We start from the raw sequence: 22,560 nt of genomic DNA, 5'->3' as shown, positions 1-22,560 counted from the left end.
GGTAGTCTTTAAAACTGAAAAATCCATAAAAATAACAGTATAGGGGCGCCTGGGTGGCTCAGTTGGTTAAGCGACTGCCTTCGGCTCAGGTCATGATCCTGGAGTCCTGGGATCGAATCCCGCATCGGGCTCCCTGCTCAGCAGGGAGTCTGCTTCTCCCTCTGACCCTCCCCCCTCTCATGTGCTCTCTCTCTCTCTCTCATTCTCGCTCTCTCAAATGAATAAATAAAATCTTATAAAAAAATAACAGTATAAATCTTATTTTCAATGGAGGGTAAATCTGAAAGGAATTATAGAAAACCAATAAAGTTCAGAAAAAATATCTTTCAACCTTTGAAAAATGGCTTTTTCAACGATAACGAAGACTAAAATACATATTCATACTCTTAACATGTTCTGAACAATCTCTGTTGATTTCTATAGGTAAAAGGTTATTGACTGCATAGAGTATTTCCTCTCTAAAGACACTATTAATCCAAGCAGATGCAGTTTGCACTGGAGAGGTTTCAGATTTTGTTGTGTCACACGTATTAATTCACCTATGTCCTTTCTCTTCCCTCCTATGCCAAGTGTTGTTTTGAACCTTAAAACAACTTGTTTTTCTTGTCTTCAGAGAGTGAAAGTTGTCTTGGCCCCGAGCCAAGGGGAGAAAGCCCCGGTCAAGAGAGAAGCCAGGAGAGCAGCCCGGGCTGTCTCCCGATGGACAGGCAGGCCGCGCCCCCGAGCCTGCTGGTAACTGCGGGGGAGCGCCACCCGGAGGAGCCGCTGTGCGGCGCGGCGGCCGCGCGGGAGTTGCACGCCCCGCCCTGGCCCTCGGCCGGGAGCCGCTCGGAGGACGCCTGTGAGGATGACAGCCGCCCGCATTGGCCTCAGACGGAGGCCTGCCGCGATGTGGCCGCCGCAGCCCCCGCCGCAGCCCCCGCGGCGTTGCTCCCCAGCGAGTCCATGCTAGAGCCCTTGATCTCACCCGGCTCTGACCTCTTAGCTCCGGCGCCCGCCTCCGAGGGACAGTATTCCCGGACTCAAAGAGAGGGACTCCGTTTGCCACTGAAGGATGCTTCTGAGGCGTTGCCCACGGACCGCCTTGAGAACAGTGACTCCAGTGAGCTGCAGCAACCTGATCTCACAGACAGCGATGGAAAATCACCACGCGGGCCGCCGGACCCACAGCGCTCTGACAGGGCACTTTGTGAGAGTGATCAAGTGTCTGACTTAAGTGCGCTGCGGCCAGAGGTGTGTATGGCCCCCGAGGAGAGGGGGGGTGAGGACGAGCACGTCAGTAAAGAGACGGAAGACTATTTGAACAGCCTGTTAGAAGGATGCTTAAAAGATACTGAAGACTCCCTGTCACGTGAAGACAACCAGGAGGAAGACTCGGACCTTCTTCCAGATCTTTCTCCTGAAGAAGCCTCCTACAGTCTGCAGGAGGATCTGCCTTCCGACGAGAGCTGTCTTTCTCTTGATGATCTGGCAAAAAGGATAGAGATTGCAGAAGTAAGTGTGGGATTTAACAGAAGTGCAATTAACAGTAAAATGAAATTTTAAAAGCACATCTCTACTAAATAGTGCCTTGTTTCTGTAAATTTTCCCCGGTTTCCAGCATGAGGGGAAAATCTTTTAAACTTCTAATAATTAGTAGTTTTATTTTTCATATTGAATAGGAAATGAATAAGATTGAATAAGATGACTTTTGGTCATGATGTTTATACTTCAGGAACTTTTATTGCATGCCTCTGGGGACAGTAAGTGTTATGAACACTGTTTTTAATACTGCTGTGACTTTTATTTGACAGTTGTGGCAATTATGATCAAGACAAGATTAGTTACATTCTTATAAGGAAATCTCATTTTTTCCCTCATAATACTCTTATGATTATTAATATATTTTTTGATTCTTTAAAATAGTACAACGGAACAAAGGAAACATTTTAAAATACAGTAGGACAAGGAGATACTGGGTGGATTTTTAAGTCATTAAGTTGTACGTTGTGAATCTTCTCTTTCTTGTAGTATTAATTTATAAGCTGTAGGTTTGAACAGACTTCATACTTACTGCTTGACTAAGTCAAATGTTATACATAATCCAAAGTTTCTCCAAACAGTAATGAAGATGGTCAAAACAAAAAATGACAGAGAGGATCAAGATGACCATTCTCCTTTGTTTGATGATAAAATTTTTTAAAGTTAAGGGAAAAAAAGGGGCACCTGGGTGGCTCTGTTGTTTATGTTGTCTGCCTTCAGCTCAGATCCTGATCCCGGGGTCCTGGGATCGGGTCCTGAGTAGGGAGCCTGCTTCTCCCTCTCCCTCCGCTGCTCCCCCTGCTTGTACTCTCTTTCTCTCAAATAAATAAATAAAAATCTTTAAAAAAAACAGCTAAGGGGGAAAAAAAGCCGTATGCAAACTGTAGCCCCCTGGGAAGGTGGCCTCATATAGTGGAAAGAGGTCTAAGTCTGAGGTCACATACAGACCCACCAGCTAGCAGCCCTACAGAGTTCCTGCTGACCTCTCCACGTCGCTGTATCCTCCCCTGAAAATTAGGATACCAGCTACTCTTCCTGTTTTTCATCTTATAGTTTTTTCCAAGTCAGCTTTTAAGTCCCATTTATAACCATTGTTTTCTAATTCTGCATCATCATTGGGCAGGTCGGGGAGGAACACACTTCGAGTAGAAACTGGAAAAGCAACAGAGCCAAAGTAGGCACCAGAGTGCCCGGAAAGGCGGAGCCCTGTGGGAGCTTGCTCACTTCATCGGCGTGAGGTCACTGGCTCCCTGCATTGCCTCCTCTAGTCAGCTCCCCAGCAACTAGTCTTGACAAAGTTGGATAGAAGAGGAAGGCACTTGATCCAGTATTCATTCATTTGTTTATTTTAACCAGATTTTTATTACCACTTACAAGTCAGCCCTCTATAAACTATGGTTTTTTTCTTCCTAATTTCCTCTTGAAATTGTTTCATATGCTTAATGAGTGCAGAGTTTCTGTTTGGGTGGATGGAAATTTTAGAAGTCGCTACTGGTAGTGGCAGCACAACACTATGAATGTAGCTAATGCCACTCAGTTGTTAAAATTGCAGTTTTATGTTAGACGTATCTTACCATAATTTTTTCTTAAAGTTAAAAAAAATTAAATAGAGGGCACCTGGCTGGCTAAGTCGGTGGGGCAGGTAACTCTTGCTCTTGGGGTCGTGAGTTCAAGCCCCACCTTAGGTGTAGAGATTACTTAAAAATAAAAAAAAGTATTTGAAAGAAAAGTGTTTTCATTTAAAAAAAATTAAATAGAGCCAGTAGTAAAGCACTAGACCCAGCATTCCTTCCCTTGTTTATTTTCACCAGGCCTCTGATACAGGGAACCATCGAAACAGAAGTCACACCTGGATTCAAATCTAGCTGTTATACCACAAGGTCAGCCTTCTCTGACCACTGCTTTTCACACCAATAATCAAGTTGACCATCTGGGGAAAAGACAGAAGGTCTAATTTTACCTTTTTAGGTATAAACGGTGAAAAAGGGTCAGAGCTCCCCTGTTGCATCTCCCTACTTTGCAGAACACTTACGGTGGGGGTTTGCTGTTGAACTCACATTGTATTACAACCAAGCGGAGTGTTCCTTCCTCAGGCTCATAACGTCAGTTTTCCCTACTGGATAATACCTAGCAGGCGGTGGAAACTATTCACATTTTTAAAGTTGTCTTTCCTGTGAAGTTATTTTTTATGTGTGATGGTTCCCTTTCCTAAAATTCTATTGATCTGTTAAGTTGTGCTGTTTTAAGAACCTCAAAAGCTACATATAATTAACAAAACTAATTTGCATTCCTGTGATAATGCTGAACAGACTGTTTCCGAATATTTCCTTCTCCATTCTGAGGAGGATACGTCAATAAATTCTGCCTTACCCTGTTAGGAAAAGAGTTTTTAAAATTTCAAAACTTGAAAAATAAAATAAAATAAAATAATTAAAAAATAAAATTTCAAAACTTGGGGCACGTGGGTGGCTCAGTCGTTAAGCGTCTGCCTTCGGCTCAGGTCATGATCCCGGGGTCCTGGGATTGAGCCCACATCGGGCTCCCTGCTCAGTGGGAAGCCTGCTTCTCTCTCTCCCTCTCCCTGCTGCTCTGCCTACTTGTGCTCTCTCTCTCTGTCAAATAAATAAAAAAATTTTAAAACAAACAAAAAAATAAAATTCCAAAACTAAAAAATCACTAATGCTTACAATTTCCTTAATACCTTCAGAGTGAAGTTTTGGGCTAAGTAAAATGTCCAGGTGATAGTGGGTTTGCTTATAAGTGCAAACTTCTTCTTCTTCTTCTTTTTAATTAATTAATTTATTTATTTGAGAGAGAGCACGAGCAGTGGGGAGGGCAGGAGAGGGAGAAGCAGACTCAGCTGAGCAGGGAGCCCAACATGGGCCTCGATTCCAGGACCCGAGCCACCCAGGCACCCCCCCCCCAAACTTCTTTTTAATCCAAACACGGTTGCATGCTTTCAGCAGAATTCTCCTAAGGCTGTCTCACATCAAGTGCTGAGGATACAATGAGGAATCAGATGAACTTCTGATTTCATCTCTTGGGGGCTCACTTGGGTAATTTTACTGGAATTGTTTTTAAAATATTTTTCATGCTTCTGTACTTGGGTGAGTTGGGGATCCAGAGCATAATGTCCACATGGCTGTGCCATCCTAGGAGCCCTCTGGTCTCTCTTCCCACCCTGCCCTTTCTCCTGTGAGTGTCTCTGCCCCTCAGCGATTTCCTCACTGCTCCCCACTCTTCCGACCTCTGTGATTATGGTGGAATGTTCTTTCACTGCCATGTTTTCCCTTTTTGCTGGTCTTCCTGCTCTCATTCTCTTCCTACTCCTGCATTGCTCAGCTCTGTCTGCAGTGCTCCTGGGCCTTGGCAGCCACCACCAGCCCAGCAGGAGTGTTTGCTGTGTCCTTTAAACAACCAGGTTCATCCCATCAGATGAAACAATTCATGCAAAATCTCTTAGAGAACTAAAACGATCTACACTCGTTTAATTCAGTGATGCAGAGACATGTGTAAATGAAACTTTTCTGGGTTTGAGGAGAATTTTTAAATCCAGAATAATTTTGCTAAGTAGAATGATAGCTTAGTGTCTGGGGCACTAATGTTCTTTCTCATGTAAAAAAGACCGTGACACACTCTCACCAGAAGTGTAACCTGCTCTTTTAAAAAGCATCAAAAACATTGATGCTCATTTCATAGATTTTTTTTAAGATTTTATTTATTTATTTGGCAGAGAGAGAGACACAGCGAGAGCAGGAACACAAGCAGGGGGAGTGGGAGAGGGAGAAGCAGGCTTCCCGCTGAGCAGGGAGCCCAATGTGGGGCTCGATCCCAGGACCCTGGGATCATGTCCTGGGCCAAAGGCAGACGCTTAACGACTGAGCCACCCAGGTGCCCCTATTTCATAGATTTTTAACATAAGAAGTTTATTACATGTGCAGCGTCAGCAAGGTAGAGAGATTCACTCTTCTGTTCCCTCAGTAATTTTTACGTAACTGCTGTGTGTACCATGACATCGCAGATGCAGTGACTGAAAATTCAGATAGGGACACTCCGTGTGTAAAGCCTGCATTCCCAGCAGGTGTCCAGGTGTTATCTGGTGGCTGAATTTAACTACCTAGTTTTTGGGAAAAGATGAAATCTTATTGTAATACCTATAATATTCTGACATGATTATTTTAATGTCAGAACCCAAACTCCCTTTCCCCAAGGAGCCTGGTAATGCCAGTAAATCATTGACTTGCTTGGTTCTGGAACCTGGGAGGGTTGTGTTATCTTCTCTTTAAAACCCTTCAGCTGAAATAAAAAAAAATAAAAATAAAAAATAAAACCCTTCAGCTGTTCTTTGGCACCTGGGTGGCTCAGTTGGTTGCGTGTCCGACTCTTGACTTGGGCTCAGGTCATGATCTCAGGGTCGTGGGATCGAGCCCCGTGTCAGGCTCCACGCACAGTGCAGAGTCTGCTTCTCCCTCTCCCTCTGCTCCCCCCACTTCTGCGCACACACACTCTCTCTCTCTCAAATAAATTCTTAAAAACAAAACAAAACTCTTCAGCTGTTCCTAGCATCAAACCTAAGACAAGAAATATATTCAAATTCAAGGTGGTATCATGATTCAACACCATATTGCTAATAAAAATCCACTCAGCTTTTGGTAGATTGTTCCATGAGGGAGTGGGGATGAGAGAGTTGTTTTATTTTCTGAATGAGTGACATTGAATATTGGGTAAATTTTATGAAAATTAATCTGTCTTGGGGCACCTGGGTGGCGCAGTTCGTTGAGCATCTGCCTTCGGCTCAGGTCATGATCCCAGGGTCCTGGGATCGAGTCCCACATCTTCTCCCTCTCCCTCTGCCTGCCATTCCCTCTGCTTGTGCCCTCTCTCTCTCTCTCTCAAATGGATAAATAAAACCTTTAAAAAAAATCAATGTCTTTTCACATTGAAAATAATCATAGTGTATAATTCAAGAGATCCCCTTTGTGAGCACATTTTAGCAGCATGATACGCCTTATGGAAATAAACCATTCATTTTTCTTCATTAATATATACATGTGTAATCTATTTGCGGGGACGTGATAGCTGGGGAAGAAGCCACTTTGCTACTGCTTGAGGCTCTAAAAAGTTTTTGATCTGAAAGAGGGCAAAACGTGTGCCTGGTTCTGTCTTTATCGCAACATTTACTTAGATATCTTCAGATCTCCCTGTGTCTCAGGAAACAAAACCTTAAACTTTATGATGGGGAGAACGCTGATGACCCAGAGTTGCTGTATGATTTATCTTCAGAGATGCTGTGTCCTCAGAGTGCCCTCCGTGCAGTCTTCATCTCTGTCTCTTGGCTCGATCGCTGGGTTGGGGAAGTCTTGTGAAAACGAGCCACTGTGGGATTCCATACGGAGTTAAGATGGGAGGCCAGGGCTAAGCAGCAGTTTATGAAATCCTGTAGGTACCTGGTCTGTGGATCCTGCACAAAGGAGAGTTTTAGAAACAGTGATCGTGGCTGTTCTCTGCAGGGGAGCAGGGCAAGCCCCGCTTCCTTGCAGTGGAGAAAATGCAGTCTTCCAATCATAGAAGACACTTCATGGGCAATGGTTGACCCAGGACTCAGGTCAAAGTCCAAGGAGCCTCCCAAGGATTATCCAGGGATGACCTACCTTTTCTTGTGCCAGATGGTCTCATCTTTGCCTTTCTTTCTTGTCCTGGCCTCTAAATCTTTTTTTTTTTTTTTTAAGATTTATTTATTTACTTGAGAGAGAGAAAGAGAGAACGTGAAGTGGGAGAGGGTCAGAGGGAGAAGCAGACTCCCCACTGAGCAGGGAGCCCGACGCGGGACTTGATCCCGAGACTCCAGGATCATGACCTGAGCCGAAGGCAGTCACCCAACCAACTGAGCCACCCAGGCACCCTTGTCCTGCCCTCTAAACTTTCTAATTAGTGCACCTCTTGATTGTCAAGTCTCTTGCACCCGGCTTCTCTTTTCCATGTAATCATTCTTTTAATTTACATCTTTATTGCTTCTTCCTGGGCTTTTGCCATAGCTCGTCAGTAAGTTTTCCCATTCCTCATATCACCTTCGTCTCCTCCTCCAAATGGTCTTAGGTTAGCACTAAATTTGGGGTCTCAAACTGGTGACCCAAAGGGGCCAGTCAGGTAATAGCAAATGAATGACTTAGTTTAGAGTGATGCGGGGAGGTTCCCGTGCCTTGCCTGGCCTCCTGAAGTCCTATCTAGGGCTGTTCTCTTTCCTTGTTACTATAGGGCACACACAGTTGTCTACAATAGTCTACAATTAGTCTACATTAATTGCAAACTCCTTAAGGGTGGGGATGCTATTGAATACATTTTTGTATTTTCTACAAAGCCAACACGTTATTGTCAATAACAGTTACCAATACGGGGCAAGGCTTTTGTTTTTAAACCTACTGTACTTAGAAAAATAAACAACCTTTGAAAACATACTTAGTTTTGATTATGTTAAGGGGAAAATCTGTGTTATCCAAATAAGTGTAAGCTAGGTGCTGTCTATATGTAAATTGCTCATCTGTGTATTCATTTTCTCTTTGGCTTATTTGTTGAGCACCTACTATATTCTAGGAACTGAGGACACACCAGCGAATACAGGTCAGGTCCTTACTCTTGTGAAGCTTACTCTCTAGAGGGAGACACACAATAAATAAGTTCACTTAAAAGTAAACAATGTAGGGGCACCTGGGTGGCTCAATCGTTAAGCGTCTGCCTTCGGCTCAGGTCATGATCCTGGGGTCCCGGGATTGAGCCCCGCATCGGGCTCCCCGCTCCGCGGGAAGGCTGCTTCTCCCTCTCCCACTCCCCCTGCTTGTGTTCCCTCTCTCGCTGTGTCTCTCTCTGTCAAATAAATAAATAAAATCTTTAAAAAAAATAATGTAGGGGCACCTGGGTGGCTCAGTTGTTGAGTCTGACTCTTGATCTCAGCTCAGGGCTTAATTTCAGGGTCATGAGTTCAAACCTCATGTTGGGCTCCATATTGGGCATGGAGCCTACTTAGAAAAATAAAATAAAAATAAAAAAATAAACAGTGTAGACTCAGATATCATTAAGGGCTGTGCCTAAATCTCAGCAGGGTGTGGAATGGAGAGAGATGGAGCTGGTGGGCAGGGTGGAGGAATGGGCTCTTTTAATCCAGGTCGGGGGAAGGCACTGGGAGAGCACAGCTGGAGCAGTGAACAAGGGAAAGAACAGCAGAGAGTTCAGGAAGATGGGGAGGCTGAAGCCGGTGCCTGTAGGGCCTCCAGACCAGGGTCAGGAACCAGAATCACAGTCAGTGGTGGAAAGCCATGGTTTTGAGCAGGAGATGTGACCTGATCTGCTTCCTGGCTGCTCTGTGGATACCAGAAGGTATGGAGGCGGGGCCAAAGCAAGGAGACCCATCAGGTTATTGCCACAGTTGAGGTGTGAAGTAGTGAGGGTGGGGTTTAGGTCGCAGCAGTGGATATAGTGAAGATGCACTTCTGAGGGCGGGAACATCAAATGTTTTGTTCTGGAGTCTACCTATTTAAACAATTTACTGGGGATTAAAGGTGGAGTAGTTCTTGACATTCTTATTTCTTTTCCTGTTTTGTACTTAGGAAATTGTCCTGTTAAGCAAATTACAAAAACACGAGGTAGTGCCTAATTTAGAAACTTAGAGACAAGATTAACTCCTATTTTTATTTTTTTAAAAACCTTTTTCCTCTTTAAACTCATCTTTTAAAAGTTCAGCATTGACAGACTTTGTCATTATTTGTTTTTTCCTCCTTTTTGTTCTCTCCGTTTTGCACTGTTGTAAGGTACAGAAGTGTGGGGTCAGAGGTCCCCACCGTGTTCTGTCCGGAAGATGGCTTTCCTCTCTGTAGCCACCTCCTCTTGCTCCAGCTGTGGCTTGTACTATTAATTTGCTGTATTAGGAGCCATGACATTAATCTACTTGCAGATTAATTGAATGACACAAAGGATCTTTCATCTAACCATCTCCTCTCCCACATCGCTAGATCAATGGATTTAGCCATTAGTTGAAGCATCTCTTAATTGGGGCGATGTGTAAGGTAAGGAGTTTTTGCTAGAGATATAAAGTACTTTGGAAAGACAAAAGAAAATGCTTAGGTTTATTTGAAAATTCTGTTCATCTCACTTTAAATTGCAACATATAACAGATGACACTAAGCAAAATTTTAATAGTCATAGAAAATAAGATCTCTTCACATAAAGAAAATGGCAAGAGGTTTAATGAGCTTGTATTCAAACTCTGCCAGTAGCTGGTGCGACAAATGTAAGCAGGTTATATTAGTTGTCTGAGCTTGGCTTGTTCTGTAAAATGGGACTAATAATGCCTGTGTGATAGAGTTGTGAAGATTAAATATGGCATGTTGTGTACATGTGTACCAATCCACCAAATTATAGGTCTTATTATGGAGCCCAAATCTAAAGGAGCAGGCAGGGAACATCTCGTCCCTTCAGTGAACAGTGGTGGTAAATTTGACACCTTTTTCTAGAGTGAAATCACTGGTGTGTAAGCTACTTATAATATACGAATATGATTTGTGAATGTTACTTCTCAAGTTGTTCAGACACCCAAGCATGTGTTCCTGTTCAAAATTCACCAGCCTTGAAATTCTGGATTGGGTGAGCCTCTATCATTAGAGGAATATTACGTGGTATCTGCTTTCTCCTTTAATTTTTTGCGGAAGCAGTTCTAAAGGCAAGGTCCTCTCAGTGTTTTCCTTGTCACATTAGGATTTACTATGCCAGTAGAGTTGCAAAATAATTTTGTTTTTTATGACCAGTTAATTCTTAAAATGCTATTTAAGACAATCATTGATATTTGAGGGGATGTGCAGTAGAACTATTTATTTGCAAATGTACAGGACTGGGCCAGATGGGTGTTTTGTTTTGCTTTTGTTTTTAATTCTTCACTTATTCATGGAGTACCACCAGCGACAATTACATTAATTACAGCTTAGACGTTCTTTTTGTTCTCAGTGGAAGGGCTGTTATATTTTGTTTGGTTAGGAAAAAAACTTGGTAATTGAAGTGGGAAACTAAATTTGGTTTTTAAAAGCTTTATTGGGGGGCGCCTGGGTGGCTCGGTCGTTAAGCGTCTGCCTTCTGCTCAGGTCATGATCCCAGGGTCGGTCCTGGGATCGAGCCCCACATCGAGCTCCCTGCTCCGCGGGAGGCCTGCTTCTCCCTCTCCCACTCCCCACCTCCTTGTGTTCCCTCTCTCGCTGTCTCTCTGTCAAATAAATAAAATCTTTAAAAATAAATTAAAAAAAATAAAACTTTATTGTTTTGAGATTTAAAAATTAACCTTTTAATGCTGACATTGTGGTTAGAAAAAGAAAGGGCGGGGAAGGGTTTGAGACTTTTTTTAGGGCAGTTTGGAGAAGACATGTTTCCATGTGTCCTAAATCATCTTCTCTACCTACTTAGAAACACTGGGCAGTCTTTTGAGTGAGACCCCAAACTGAGACCCTGACCTTGCTTTGGCTTACTTGCCTTTCTACCACAGAATCAAGGAAAACTCTGACAAAATTGTTTCTTAAACTTTTTATGTTTGCCTTGGTGTGGTAGGTAGAATTTCTATGGTGGGGGTAGGTTCTAAGACCCCTGCCCAAAACTCTTTCCAAAACAGAAAGGACCACACCTACCTGTCTTCTAAGAGTTTCCCTCTTGGCACTCATCTCCTGTGCCTAAACGTGGTCCCACCATGCCTTGTTTTGAGTCTGTAGACCGTAGGACCCCAGGGCGCTGAGAAAAGAAAGATTCCCGGAGGAGGTCCCTGAACATGACTGAAAGGAGAGAAAAGAGCACACACCCTCACTTCACACTGGGCTGCGCCTGCTGAAACAAGCAGTTTTTGGTGGGAGAGGAAAAGGAAAAGAAAGTATAAGGTGTGGTTAGATTTCTAGCCAAGAAGTAAGGGTTGGGTGCGGGAGGGTGTCAAAACAGAATGTTGACCCATCCCACACAACCGTAATTTCTCCCCTCTTTCAAAAACTTGCCAAAGTTCATCACCACCCACAGTGAATAAGGTGGGGCCACTTGGGAAGGGTTGTATTCCTTACCCGCATGACTTCCAGAGCCAGATGCCACAGATGAGGCCAAGCAGGGACTAGGGTAGGGGCCTCCCAGCCAGTGTGCTAAGACTGGTTGCTGGGTCTTGGGAGCACATCTGTGCTTTTCCAGATGACTTAAGAGTTTTGCTGAGTCCTTCAATATACTTTTGTTCACATGCATGGTCTTTTGATTTATGATTTGAGTCTGTTTCTTGAATTTACAGATTGAAAATTCATATCACAAAGATATAAAGGTAACAAATGCCACTCTGGGACTCATCCACACACTTACTCTTTTTCTTTTCCCCCACAATTTTTAATAGGATTTTTTTTCTTAGTATTTAAAGCAACTTGAAAACACTTAATGGTTTTAGGTGAATTCGCTGTAGATAAATGTATGACTCTATTTTATGGAAAAATAGATCGTGAAAATAGTCTATGAAAATCCCCCCTTTTTTTACATTTACAAAAAATAAAAAGAATATCAGTGATACATCATTAGTAGTAATATAGCCATTAAAGTCATTTCCATTTTCTATCTCTTGCTCTTCAGAAACTTATTAGGACTTCTTTTCCTCTCCGTTTCAGTACGGTACGTGTAAAGTCCTTCTCTGTTGCAGAAAGGGGCTCTTTAATGTTGGATAAAGGGAGTGTTTGATGTTGTTGCTTTCTAAAGAAACATTTGAAAGACTATTCCTTTGCATATTTGTATGTTCCATTTTAATGTCACTAAAGTGCTTTGGTTTTCTCAAAAGAAGGACATCACCTGAAGTACACATTTCCTATAAAAAGAATAAATTGCTGGGCGCCTGGGTGGCTCAGTTGGTTAAGCGACTGCCTTTGACTCAGGTCATGATCCTGGAGTCCCAGGATCGAGTCCCACATCGGGCTATCTGCTCAGCAGGGAGTCTGCTTCTCCCTCTGACCCTCTTTCCTCTCGTGCTCTCTATCTCTCATTCTCTCTCTCAAATAAATAAATAAAATCTTTTAAAAATAAAAAAAGAATAAATTGCTAACATTGATTTTTTTTTTTTTTTTGAGATAATGGTTTCTATAGACCCATGTTCAGGGAAGCCCAGTAGAAGATTATATTGAGTCATTTGGCCCTAAAAGCCTTGAGTTATAAAAAGAACTAACAGGATCAGTAATATTTATGCATAGCACATTATCAGAGATGGCTGGCTGGAGCTGGAAATCGCATTAAGTATTTTATACCATCAATCAGATAAATGACATCACAGGCAGAGCCTTCAGCTTCCAGTGACCTGCTCCTAGCAAGTCACTGACATCTGCATGTTAGGCCCACAATGCCCACTTATGTCATCACCTACAGCTTGTCCATCAGGCCAACTCACAGGTTAACTTCTTTGAATCAACCTGCTGCTTGGTGAGGGGGGCGGGGGGGCGCCTTTTCTTCCTAGTGTGGCTCGACCAACTGATCCCCTTCTCCCTACACCGTGGAGTCTCTTAACTCCTAAATGGCAAGGGGTTTTGTTTTTGTCTTCGTTCCTAAATAAGGGGTGGGGCAGAGGCAGCATAGAAATAAGTAGAGGTGGGGGTCAGGAGATTCTAGCCAACTTTTTCTCCAAAGGGCCAAATAGTAAACATTTTAGACTTTAGGGTCTGTTGGAGCTACTCATTTCTGCGGTTGCAGCAGCCCTACAGGGTATGTGGATGAATGGGCTTGACTGTGTTCTGATTAAATGTTATTTACAAAAAGTAGGCAAGGGGCCTTTGGCCTACTGCCCATAGTTTGCCAACCTCTGCATATTACAAAGTAACATATCCCTAAGAAACTGGCTCCGAGATATTCCAGAAGAGAAGTCCTTAAAATATTGTGAGCAGTAGAGCATAATTTCATAAATACATAGTGTCTCAGAGGAACCAAGCTTACTGCCCATTTTGATGTTAAGAGTTGGCATCAGGGGGCTCCTGGCTGGCTCAGTCGGTAGAGCATGCAACTCCCCATCTCGGGTTCTTGAGTTCATGGCATCAAATATATTTTGCATCTCACACGTTCATTTCTTAAAAATTGCTGGTGAATGGAAAAAGAAGTGGTGGACCAGCAGCATCTGTTATAAAGCAAACGCCAGCACTCATGATTAAGCAGAGTGGGGCTGTGCGTGATCATTTTACAGGTGCCCTCCGGGGACATGGAGCCGAGAGCCGGGTGGGTACAGAGGGCCTGGTTTCCAGTCCGTGCGCTCTGCGTCAGACCCCGGGCCTGGGAGTCAGCCCTGGGCTGTGGGAGAGCTGCTCAAGTTTCAGATGTGTGTGTTTTGTTATCATCTGCTTAGAGTAAAAGTATTATTCTGTTGTAACAATTCTGATGATTAATTGTGATGATTTTTTTCTGTAGGAATTGGATAAACCTATAATAGAAATTCAAGTGCCTGTTGAGTAGAATTGGCCTTTTTACTGTTCCATGTGAACTATCTCCGACAGGTTGTCCCTGCAGAAGGACTGGTCTCTATATTAAAGAAGAGGAATGAGGGTGTAGGAGACAATCCTGCCCAGATGCAGCAGAAACCATCGAAACGAAGAGTGAGGTTCCAGGAGATCGATGATGACTTAGATCAAGGTAAAGCACCTGGGGTGGGGGGTCCGTCTAGCACTGAGCTGCTTCTCTGGGTCAGCTAAGAGTATGTTTGGTAATAGGGTTTGTAAAAAGAACATGTGTACTTCATTGCTTTATTATATTCTGTAAAGGAACATGTAGAATCAAATGATCATCAGCAATTCTGTTATTCCTTAGCATTTGGTTCAAATAAGTGAGCAAGTCGTAAACTTCAACTTCTGGCCTCCATATCTCAACTGACGGTCTGCTTGGAGCTCATTTCAATTTCCTGTTTAATACTTTTTTTTTTTTTAAGTGAGCCTGCTATTGTCTTTTTTTTTTTTTAAGTGACCATTAATACTCCTTTGTAGGTCTGAGAAATATTTCTGGATTACAAGGATATTCGGATATTCTCTGGTGATTTTTTTTTAAGTATTTTAGCTTTTATTTATTTTTTAAAGATTTTATTTGAGAAGGAGTTAGAGTGAGAGACAGAGAGAGCACAAGTGGGGGGGCAGCAGGCAGAGGGAGAAGCAGACGCCCTGCTGAGCAGGGAGCCCAACAAGGGGCTCGATCCCAGGACCTCAAGATCATGACCTGAGCCACCCAGGCGCCCCCCTCCGGTGATTTCGTCATGACTCTACAGGAGAAAGTGCCTCGCAGCGCTGTAACACTGCTGCTCACCTTTGACCCCTCCCTCCTGGGCCTGTATGTGTGTGTGTGGGTGTGGGTGTGGGTGTGGTGGTTGCTAGGGCTACCCAAGGCCTAGGTCAATAAGGGTGAGAAGAAATATAGCCAAGAGCTTTTCAGGGGGCTTCTCAAGTTTATAAAATAACAGCACTGCTAAAATAACAGAGTAAACACATACCTGTGCTTTCTAGGCACATAAAGTGACAGCAGTAGAGGTCTCTAAATTTCTACAGAAGAAAGCTTCCAATTTACAGTTATAAAGTAGCCTTGGAAACGATCCCTTCCCATCCCTCCTTTTACCTCTGCACCCAGGCTTCTCCAGAGTGCTTGGTTCTCTGCACGAATGGCACTGAATCGTTGCTTACCAAGAGGAGCCCCGGATGTACAGATGATGTTCCTACGTACTTGGTGGCCATCACATCTTAGCCCAGTCACTTAGCTTCTGCTCGGCAGCCACCTGTGCCTCGAGGCCTCCTGGTTTAGCCACGAAGCTCTAAACAGTTTCAACACCTGTCGATAAAACAAACAAGACAAATGTTTATTTTAAATAGCATATTGAATATTCACATAGAAATATAGGATTATGAAGAAAAACATGGAAAACTACATGTACTAGATGGTTAACATAGATGAGGGGATGGGAGTGCATGATGCCAAAAAAAACAGAAAAGAGGGTGAAAAAAGCTGAACTGACCAAAAAAAACAAAAAAACAAAAAACCCCAAGAACTACAGTAATATTATACTTATTCATTTGTAGAAAAATATATTTGCATGGATGCATATAAATTATCAAACCTATTGACTTAAAATTTATTAAACTAAATTTGTAAATCATAGAAAGTATAATTACATAGTCCTATTTTTTAAGGTTTTTTTTAAAGATTTTATTTATTAGAGAGCAAGCATGCACACAAGCGGAAGGGGGGTGAGAGAGAGGGAGAAGCAGACTCCCCACTGAGCAGGGAGACTGACTTGGTGCTTGATCCTAGGACCCTGAGATCATGACCTGAACCGAAAGCAGACGTTTAACCAACTGAGCCACCCAGGTGCCCCTACATAATCCTATTTATATAAGAATCCTGGGGCACCTGGGTGGCTCAGTTGGTTAAACATCTGCCTTCGGCTCAGGTCATGATCCCAGGGTCCTGGGATCGAGCCCCACATTGGGCTCCCTGCTCAGTGGAAAGCCTGTTTCTCCCTCTCCCACTCCTCCTGCTTGTGTTCCCTCTCTCACTGTGTCTCTCTCTGTCAAATTAAAAAAAAAAAGTAAGAATCCTTAAACCTGTGTCTTTGATCTGGAAGGACACACACCAAAGTGTATTTGCCTCTGGGGTGGGAGGGGAATATGCTTGAGTAGGAGAAAAAGAGTCCCTTAGATTCTTAGATGTTTTTGTGTTTGAATTTTTACAGGAAGAATATATTCACGTAATCCTGTAAAATCTTCCCCAAAAGTCTATTTTGTTTATATTATGTTTTATAAAATGTGGGCGTTTTTTATCATAAAAGTAATATATGTTAATCATGAAAAAACTCATGCAGTAATGGGGCACCCTGAGTGGTGCAGTCCAACTCTTGGTTTCGGCAGGTCACGATATCTGGGTTGTGAGATGGAGCCCCATGTTGGGCTCTGCATTCAGCAGGGAGTCTGCTTGGGATTCTCTCTCTCCCTCTGCCCCACCACATGTGCATGCTCTCTTTTATCTCTTTTCTCTCGCTCTCTAAAATAAATAAATAAAATCTTAAAAAAAAAAAAACAACCTCGCACAGTCATGAAGTAAAACAGTGTCAAGTCTTCTGATCCTCCCTTGAGGGTTTCCCCCAAGTAATAATTGAAGTTTCTTACCATCTTTTCAGGACACATTGTGTATATATGTGTGCACATGTGTATAGACACACTGACACATACGTGTTTTTGGTTTTAACACAAATGGGTTCATTATACTGTTATGTCACTTCTTTTTCATTTAACCATCGATCTTGGATGTCTTCCTATGAGAGAACATATTAAACTTACTTCATTCTATTAAACAATTGCATGTTATTTCATTATATGAATGTCCCATGATTATTTAACTGTTCCATTATAATTGGAATAACTGAGTTATTCTCAACTTTATGCTCTAACAGACTTTGTCAAAGTGAACATGGCTGTAAATATGCTAGTTTGTGATGTGCTAATCTATAGGCTGATTCCCGGAAGTGAATTTGTTGGACTAAGTGATAGGGTCCAGCTGCCCTGAGGCGGTCCTGGCTTATACCTGTAGTCTCAGCTTTGTCCCCGCACACTCCCTCGTCCTCAAACATGTCCCAGTCAGGAGGATAATTTTTTTTTTTTAAAGATTTTATTTATTTGACAGAGACACAGCAAGAGAGGGAACACAAATAGGGGGAGTGGAGAGAGAGAAGCAGGCTTCTCGCTGAGCAGGGAGCCCGATGTGGGGTTCAGTCCCAGGACCGTGGGATCATGACCCTGAGTTGAAGGCAGATGCTTAACGACTGAGCCACCCAGGTGCCCAGGAGGATAAATTAATTTAAAATTTTAATAGATACTGCCAGATCACCTTCCAAGAAGGTTCTGGTACTTTCTCATCATGCTGATCATAAAACTTTTCAGTCTTTTTCCAAATTTAAAAATTTTTAAATTATGAATGATCATTAAGGCTTTCCAACCAAAGAATAGCTATTTTCTTTTTTTTACATACTAATTTTAAAATTATTTTTTATTGTTATGTTAATCACCATACATTACATCATTAGCTTTTGATGTAGTGTTCCATGATTCATTGTTTGTGCATAACACCCAGTGCTCCACGCAGAACGTGCCCTCTTTAATACCCATCACCAGGCTAACCCATCCCCCCACCCCCCTCCCTTCTAGAACCCTCAGTTTGTTTTTCAGAGTCCATTGTCTCTCATGGTTCGTCGTATAGCTATTTTCTAAGTATAGAGAGACTGATACAGACATTTTTATTAAAAACAGTCCTGCTTGTTTTTAAGCAAAATAAAAAGAAATCACTGTACTAGCTAGAACATCACTGTTCCACTAAATGGTAAGAGTAAAATTGAGTAATGGCACCTGGGTGGCTCAGTGGGTTAAGTGTCTGCCTTCAGCTCAGGTCATGATCCCAGGGTCCTGGGATCGAGTCCCACATCAGGCTCCTTGCTCAGTGGGGAGTCTGCTTCTCCCTCTGCTTGCCACTCCCCCTCTTTGCTTTCTCTCTTTCTCAAATAAATACAGTTAAAAAAAAAAAACAAGGGGCACCTGGGTGGCTCAGTTGGTTAAGCAACTGCCTTCAGCTCAGGTCATGGTCCTGGAGTCCTGGGATCAAGTCCCGCATCTGGCTCCCTGCTCAGCAGGGAGTCTTCTTCTCCCTGTGACCCTCTTCCCTCTCATGCTCTCTGTCTCTCATTCTCTCTCTCTCAAATAAAAAAAAAACGAGTAAAATTGAGTGAGATGCAAAAGTGATCCCACCCAAAGACAATTTTTTATTGTTTAATATCAAATTGACCTTGCTTTAAGGTGAGCTCATGATGTGAACTCCAAAGATACTGTAATATTGAGATTGTAATTTGTACCCTAAAATAAGGCTCTGAGCACATCAGAGAAGTACTGCCCTTCTTTTCTTTTTTAATGGAAGTGATTATATTTGTTGTATAAATGAGCTAGTTTTCATTTTAGCATTGACAGGCTCCACAGATATATGTGTCTGTGGTGACTAACAAGTGTTTGTCTGTGGTGACTAGCCGGTGTGTGTCTGTGGTGACTGACAGGTGTGTTGTGTCTGGTGACTGACAGGTGTGTGTTGTGACTGACAGGTGTATGTCTGTGGTGACTGACAGGTGTGTGTGTGGTGACTGACAGGTGTATGTCTCTGGTGACTGACAGATGTATGTCTGTGGTGACTGACAGGTATGTGTCTGGACACTGACAGGTGTGTGTCTGGACACTGACAGGTGTGTGTCGTGACTGACAGGTGTGTGTCTGTGGAGACAGGTGTGTGTGGAGACTGACAGGTGTGTGTGCTGACTGATAGGTGTGTGTGTGGTGACTGACAGGTGTGTGTGCTGACTGACAGGTATGTGTGGAGACTGACAAGTGTGTGTCTGTAGTGACTGATAGGTGTATGTGTGTGGTGACTGACAGTGTATGTGGTGACTGACAGGTGTGTGTCTGTGGAGACAGGTGTGTGTCTGTGGAGACTGACAGGTGTGTGTGCTGACTGACAGGTATGTGTCTGTGGTGACTGATAGGTGTATGTGTATGGTGACTGACAGTGTATGTCTGTGGTGACTGACAGGTGTGTGTCTGTGGAGACTGACAGGTGTGTGTGCTGACTGATAGGTGTGTGTGGTGACTGAGAGGTGTGTGTGCTGACTGACAGGCGTGTGTCTGTGGTAACTATCCGGTGGGTCCCGTGCAGTCCTCACGTGCACTAGCTTTCTGTCAGTGACTCCAGCCCCTGGAGGACTCAGGTTAACTAGAAATGTCTACTTACTGTGACCAGCGAGAAGACAGCAGACACTGGGATTTCCATTTTGCACCAATTTAACCTTACTCTGTTCTCATGTTTGCAGATGAAGTTGGAGGTGGTTCCTGTATTTTACTGGTCTTGCTGTGCATAGCAACGGTTTTCCTGAGTGTTGGAGGAACTGCATTGTACTGTACTTTTGGTGACATGGAGTCGCCCGTTTGTACAGACTTTGCGGACAACATGGACTTCTATTACACTAAGTTACTGCAGGGAATGGCGGAACTGAAACACTGGGTCTACCTCTCCTAGCAGCACTCAAGAGGCACAGGCATGCTGGCAGTGAGAATCAAAGAGTGAACCTTTCTAAATGGCTTTTATTTTCAGAGTTCTGTAACATGCATCCCCTCTCCCCAGCGAGGAGCCCTGGACTTCCAGAAACGGCAGCTTGAAATGGTAATCCAGAGGAGCTCTCAGAATAACCCTGAGCATTGTGGATGGAAGGAATGGTCTTTGGAGAGCACATCCACCCACTCCGTGCTACTTCCTAGGGGAGCGAGCTACGCCCAGCAGAATCTCAAGGGCATTGTTGGAGCCCCACCATTTTTAGCTGCCTTGTCGAGCTAATGGTTAAAGGACACTTGGTTTACATTTGTTGGTCCAAAGACATTGCTTCCAGCCATCATGCAATAAGTTTGTGTATAATCAAAAGGAGTTACCTTATGGTTTCATTGTCTTTTTTTAGTTAACCTTGGGAACTGTGTAATTTAGGCTTTGTACATTATTTCTGGATTCTGTTCTTCATCTGTGAAATGATTGTGTGTGTGCGCATGCACGCGCATGCATGCATGTCTGTTTTAGATGGTTATCATAAGCAAATGCCCGACCCAGAATAACAAAGATGATCTTTATTTGAACCTGACTATAGATGTTTGGGCACAAATAGAAGGCTTAACTGTGGAACAGATGAGTGGTAGAAATCTCGGCCCTGAAATCAGACACTGTGATAGATCTGTGACAATTAATTTGATTAACTAGCCAGAAATTAATCATAGGCCTAGTGGTAAAGAGGAAAAACTAAAGAGCTCCCTCTAAGTCTCAGGCACCCAGCTTCATCATGGATTCAGTGCTTCCTGAAGAATGTTGAGTGCTGGACTCACTTCTCAGTAGGTGAGCACCTGTTAGTATGTTCTGAGAATCTTAAGAACCAGAATACAAAGATGAAGAAGATATTGGTTCCTGCTCTAGATGTTTTAATTCTGGTCTTATGTAAAATAAACTCCTACTTTGGCAAATGAAATTAAATCACGATATATACTTCAGTATTAACAAATCACACATTCAGCTGTTTGAATGTGCATTCACATCATGGGCTTGATTTAGACCTCTTATGGGGCCGTTCAGCGAAAATTCAATCAATCATATCTTAAATAGGTAAGTGTGTGATTTTTGTTTCAATCTGTCAGTTTGGTGGCATTTCCTTTTCTAAGGTACAGTGGTCTAACATTTAGAAAGCCTTGCTTTGGCTTTTTATAGCATAGGCAGCCTTTTAACAGAAACGGAACACATGAATTCTAGTTTTTTAGCAAGTGACCATTATTTCATGTTTTTTGTTAGGATCGTTTGAAAGAAAAAGGGAGAAATTACTTTCTAGTTGTTACTGGCTGGTACAGTACCTCCTGGTGTGTTTCTGCTATTTATTTAGATTATATGACTTTTAAAGGGCTTTTTATATAAGTTGGAAGTCTGTTGTTGAGCATGCGTTCGGTTATCCCAATGCTATGTATTTAATTGCTATGTACTTAGTGTTTTGATTTTCTATAATTTCGGTTCAGTGTATTTTTAGGTTTGTTAATTTTTAAGTTGATGTTTTATTTTCACTTATAATACTGTTTGACTTGTCTCTATCATGTCACCATAAACTGTAATATTTTCAAGAATTATAGATCAAAGATATTTATTTAGAAGTGTACAAGAGAGTGAAATTTAGATTCCTTATACTTAAGGCTGATTTTATTAGAGGATTATTTTAATGTTCTATTATAAATTTTAAGAATTTGTATTCAGATGGTATGTAAACTATGTAAAATGTTGATGGTACTATCTCACGTGGTTCTAGAAAAGATATTCTACCCAAATCCGCTGTGAGGGGCATCCCCATCAGAGACAAACCTCTTCTGTTTAACCCTCATGATTTCTAGTTACAGGAATTTGGTGGTGGGGATTTCTGCCAGTTTTATGTCAAGATAAATCAGAATTTCCCTCCTGTTCACCTCTTTTAGGTCACTATTGAAGTCCTAAATAAACCATAGCGTCACATTTGCTGAAACTGAAGATCTCACACTGGAGCACAAGGACTGAGACAGAATATGGGGTTCTCAGGGGCCCAGGGAGTGTCAGACAAACTGTGTGTGTTCTCATTGCTTCCCAGGGAGCGTGAGGTGAGCTCAGGAGCATATTGATATCTTGACTTAAAATAAGCATGAAATCTCAACTAGAAAAATTAGGGCAACTTTAAAAAATGTAATAGTCATTTATTGCATGAATTGGAATAACTCCATCTGGTGATAAAAAAATTGTTATCTCACGCGTAAAAAATTCATTCCAGTTTTACTACAATGTAATTTTTTCTGCCATTTGAAAGTACTGACAACTATTTGTAACTAATCTTCCCTAAGAACTGTATTTGAGGGTAACAGATAAAGCTTGTAATTTAAAATGACACCAACACAGCGTCTCAGAGAGTTTATTTGAACCCTGGGGTGCTGAGAAAAATTGCTTTAAAGTGACAGTGTGAAATGCTTTGAGAGGTTAGTCTGGCCCCACAAGCAGACGGCCGTCTATTTTGGGAAGTCTAAGAAGTTCCTACGTGAAAGCTCTTCTGGTTCTAAAACCCCTCCCCTATCCGCCTGATACAGTAACTGAAATTTACTCTAAAAACTCATACCTTCGGATTTAAAAATCAAAATCCACTGGGCAGTGACTCTGTGTATTATGCCGAGAGGATTTGAAATTTGAAAGCAGGCCCTGTTTTGAAAGGACAGGTGTGAATTGGGGCATGCTGGGGCAGCGGTGCGGAGCGGGTAGGAATTGAGAAGCCAACGAGGGAAGGTGGGGAAAGAACAAAGAAATCCTTTGGCTGTTAACCCGCTTTGCTGAGAGGCTGGCCCAGTTCAAGGAGAGACTGATTTTTGTCTTCCCACTAATGTGACCTGCCTAACTTGTGGATTTCTATGGGTTTAAGTAATATTAATG

The 22,560-nt window shown here is 42.6% G+C and overlaps 1 protein-coding gene across 6 annotated transcripts in view; it reads left to right on the top strand.

The window, feature by feature from the left end:
• CNST (consortin, connexin sorting protein) overlaps nt 1-22,035 on the top strand; it is a 115,366-nt gene extending 93,331 nt beyond the window's left edge. For all 6 annotated transcript variants that reach the window (XM_073899889.1, XM_025877601.2, XM_073899888.1 and 3 more), the window contains 3 exons: nt 614-1,494; nt 14,034-14,169; nt 19,412-22,035. In XM_073899889.1, the coding sequence (XP_073755990.1) occupies nt 614-1,494; nt 14,034-14,169; nt 19,412-19,617 (1,223 nt within the window). In that variant the 3' untranslated portion in view covers nt 19,618-22,035. The remainder of the gene's footprint in view (nt 1-613; nt 1,495-14,033; nt 14,170-19,411) is intronic.
• Nucleotides 22,036-22,560: the final 525 nt, after the last annotated feature.

The sequence above is a fragment of the Callorhinus ursinus genome, unplaced genomic scaffold (genome assembly GCF_003265705.2).
Source record: "Callorhinus ursinus isolate GAN/ISIS: 27379988/994484 unplaced genomic scaffold, GSC_fseal_2.0 scaffold13, whole genome shotgun sequence".
NCBI lineage: Eukaryota > Metazoa > Chordata > Mammalia > Carnivora > Otariidae > Callorhinus > Callorhinus ursinus.
The sequence above is the reverse complement of the archived record's forward strand: the minus strand, read 5'-3'. Positions and strand labels throughout refer to the sequence as shown.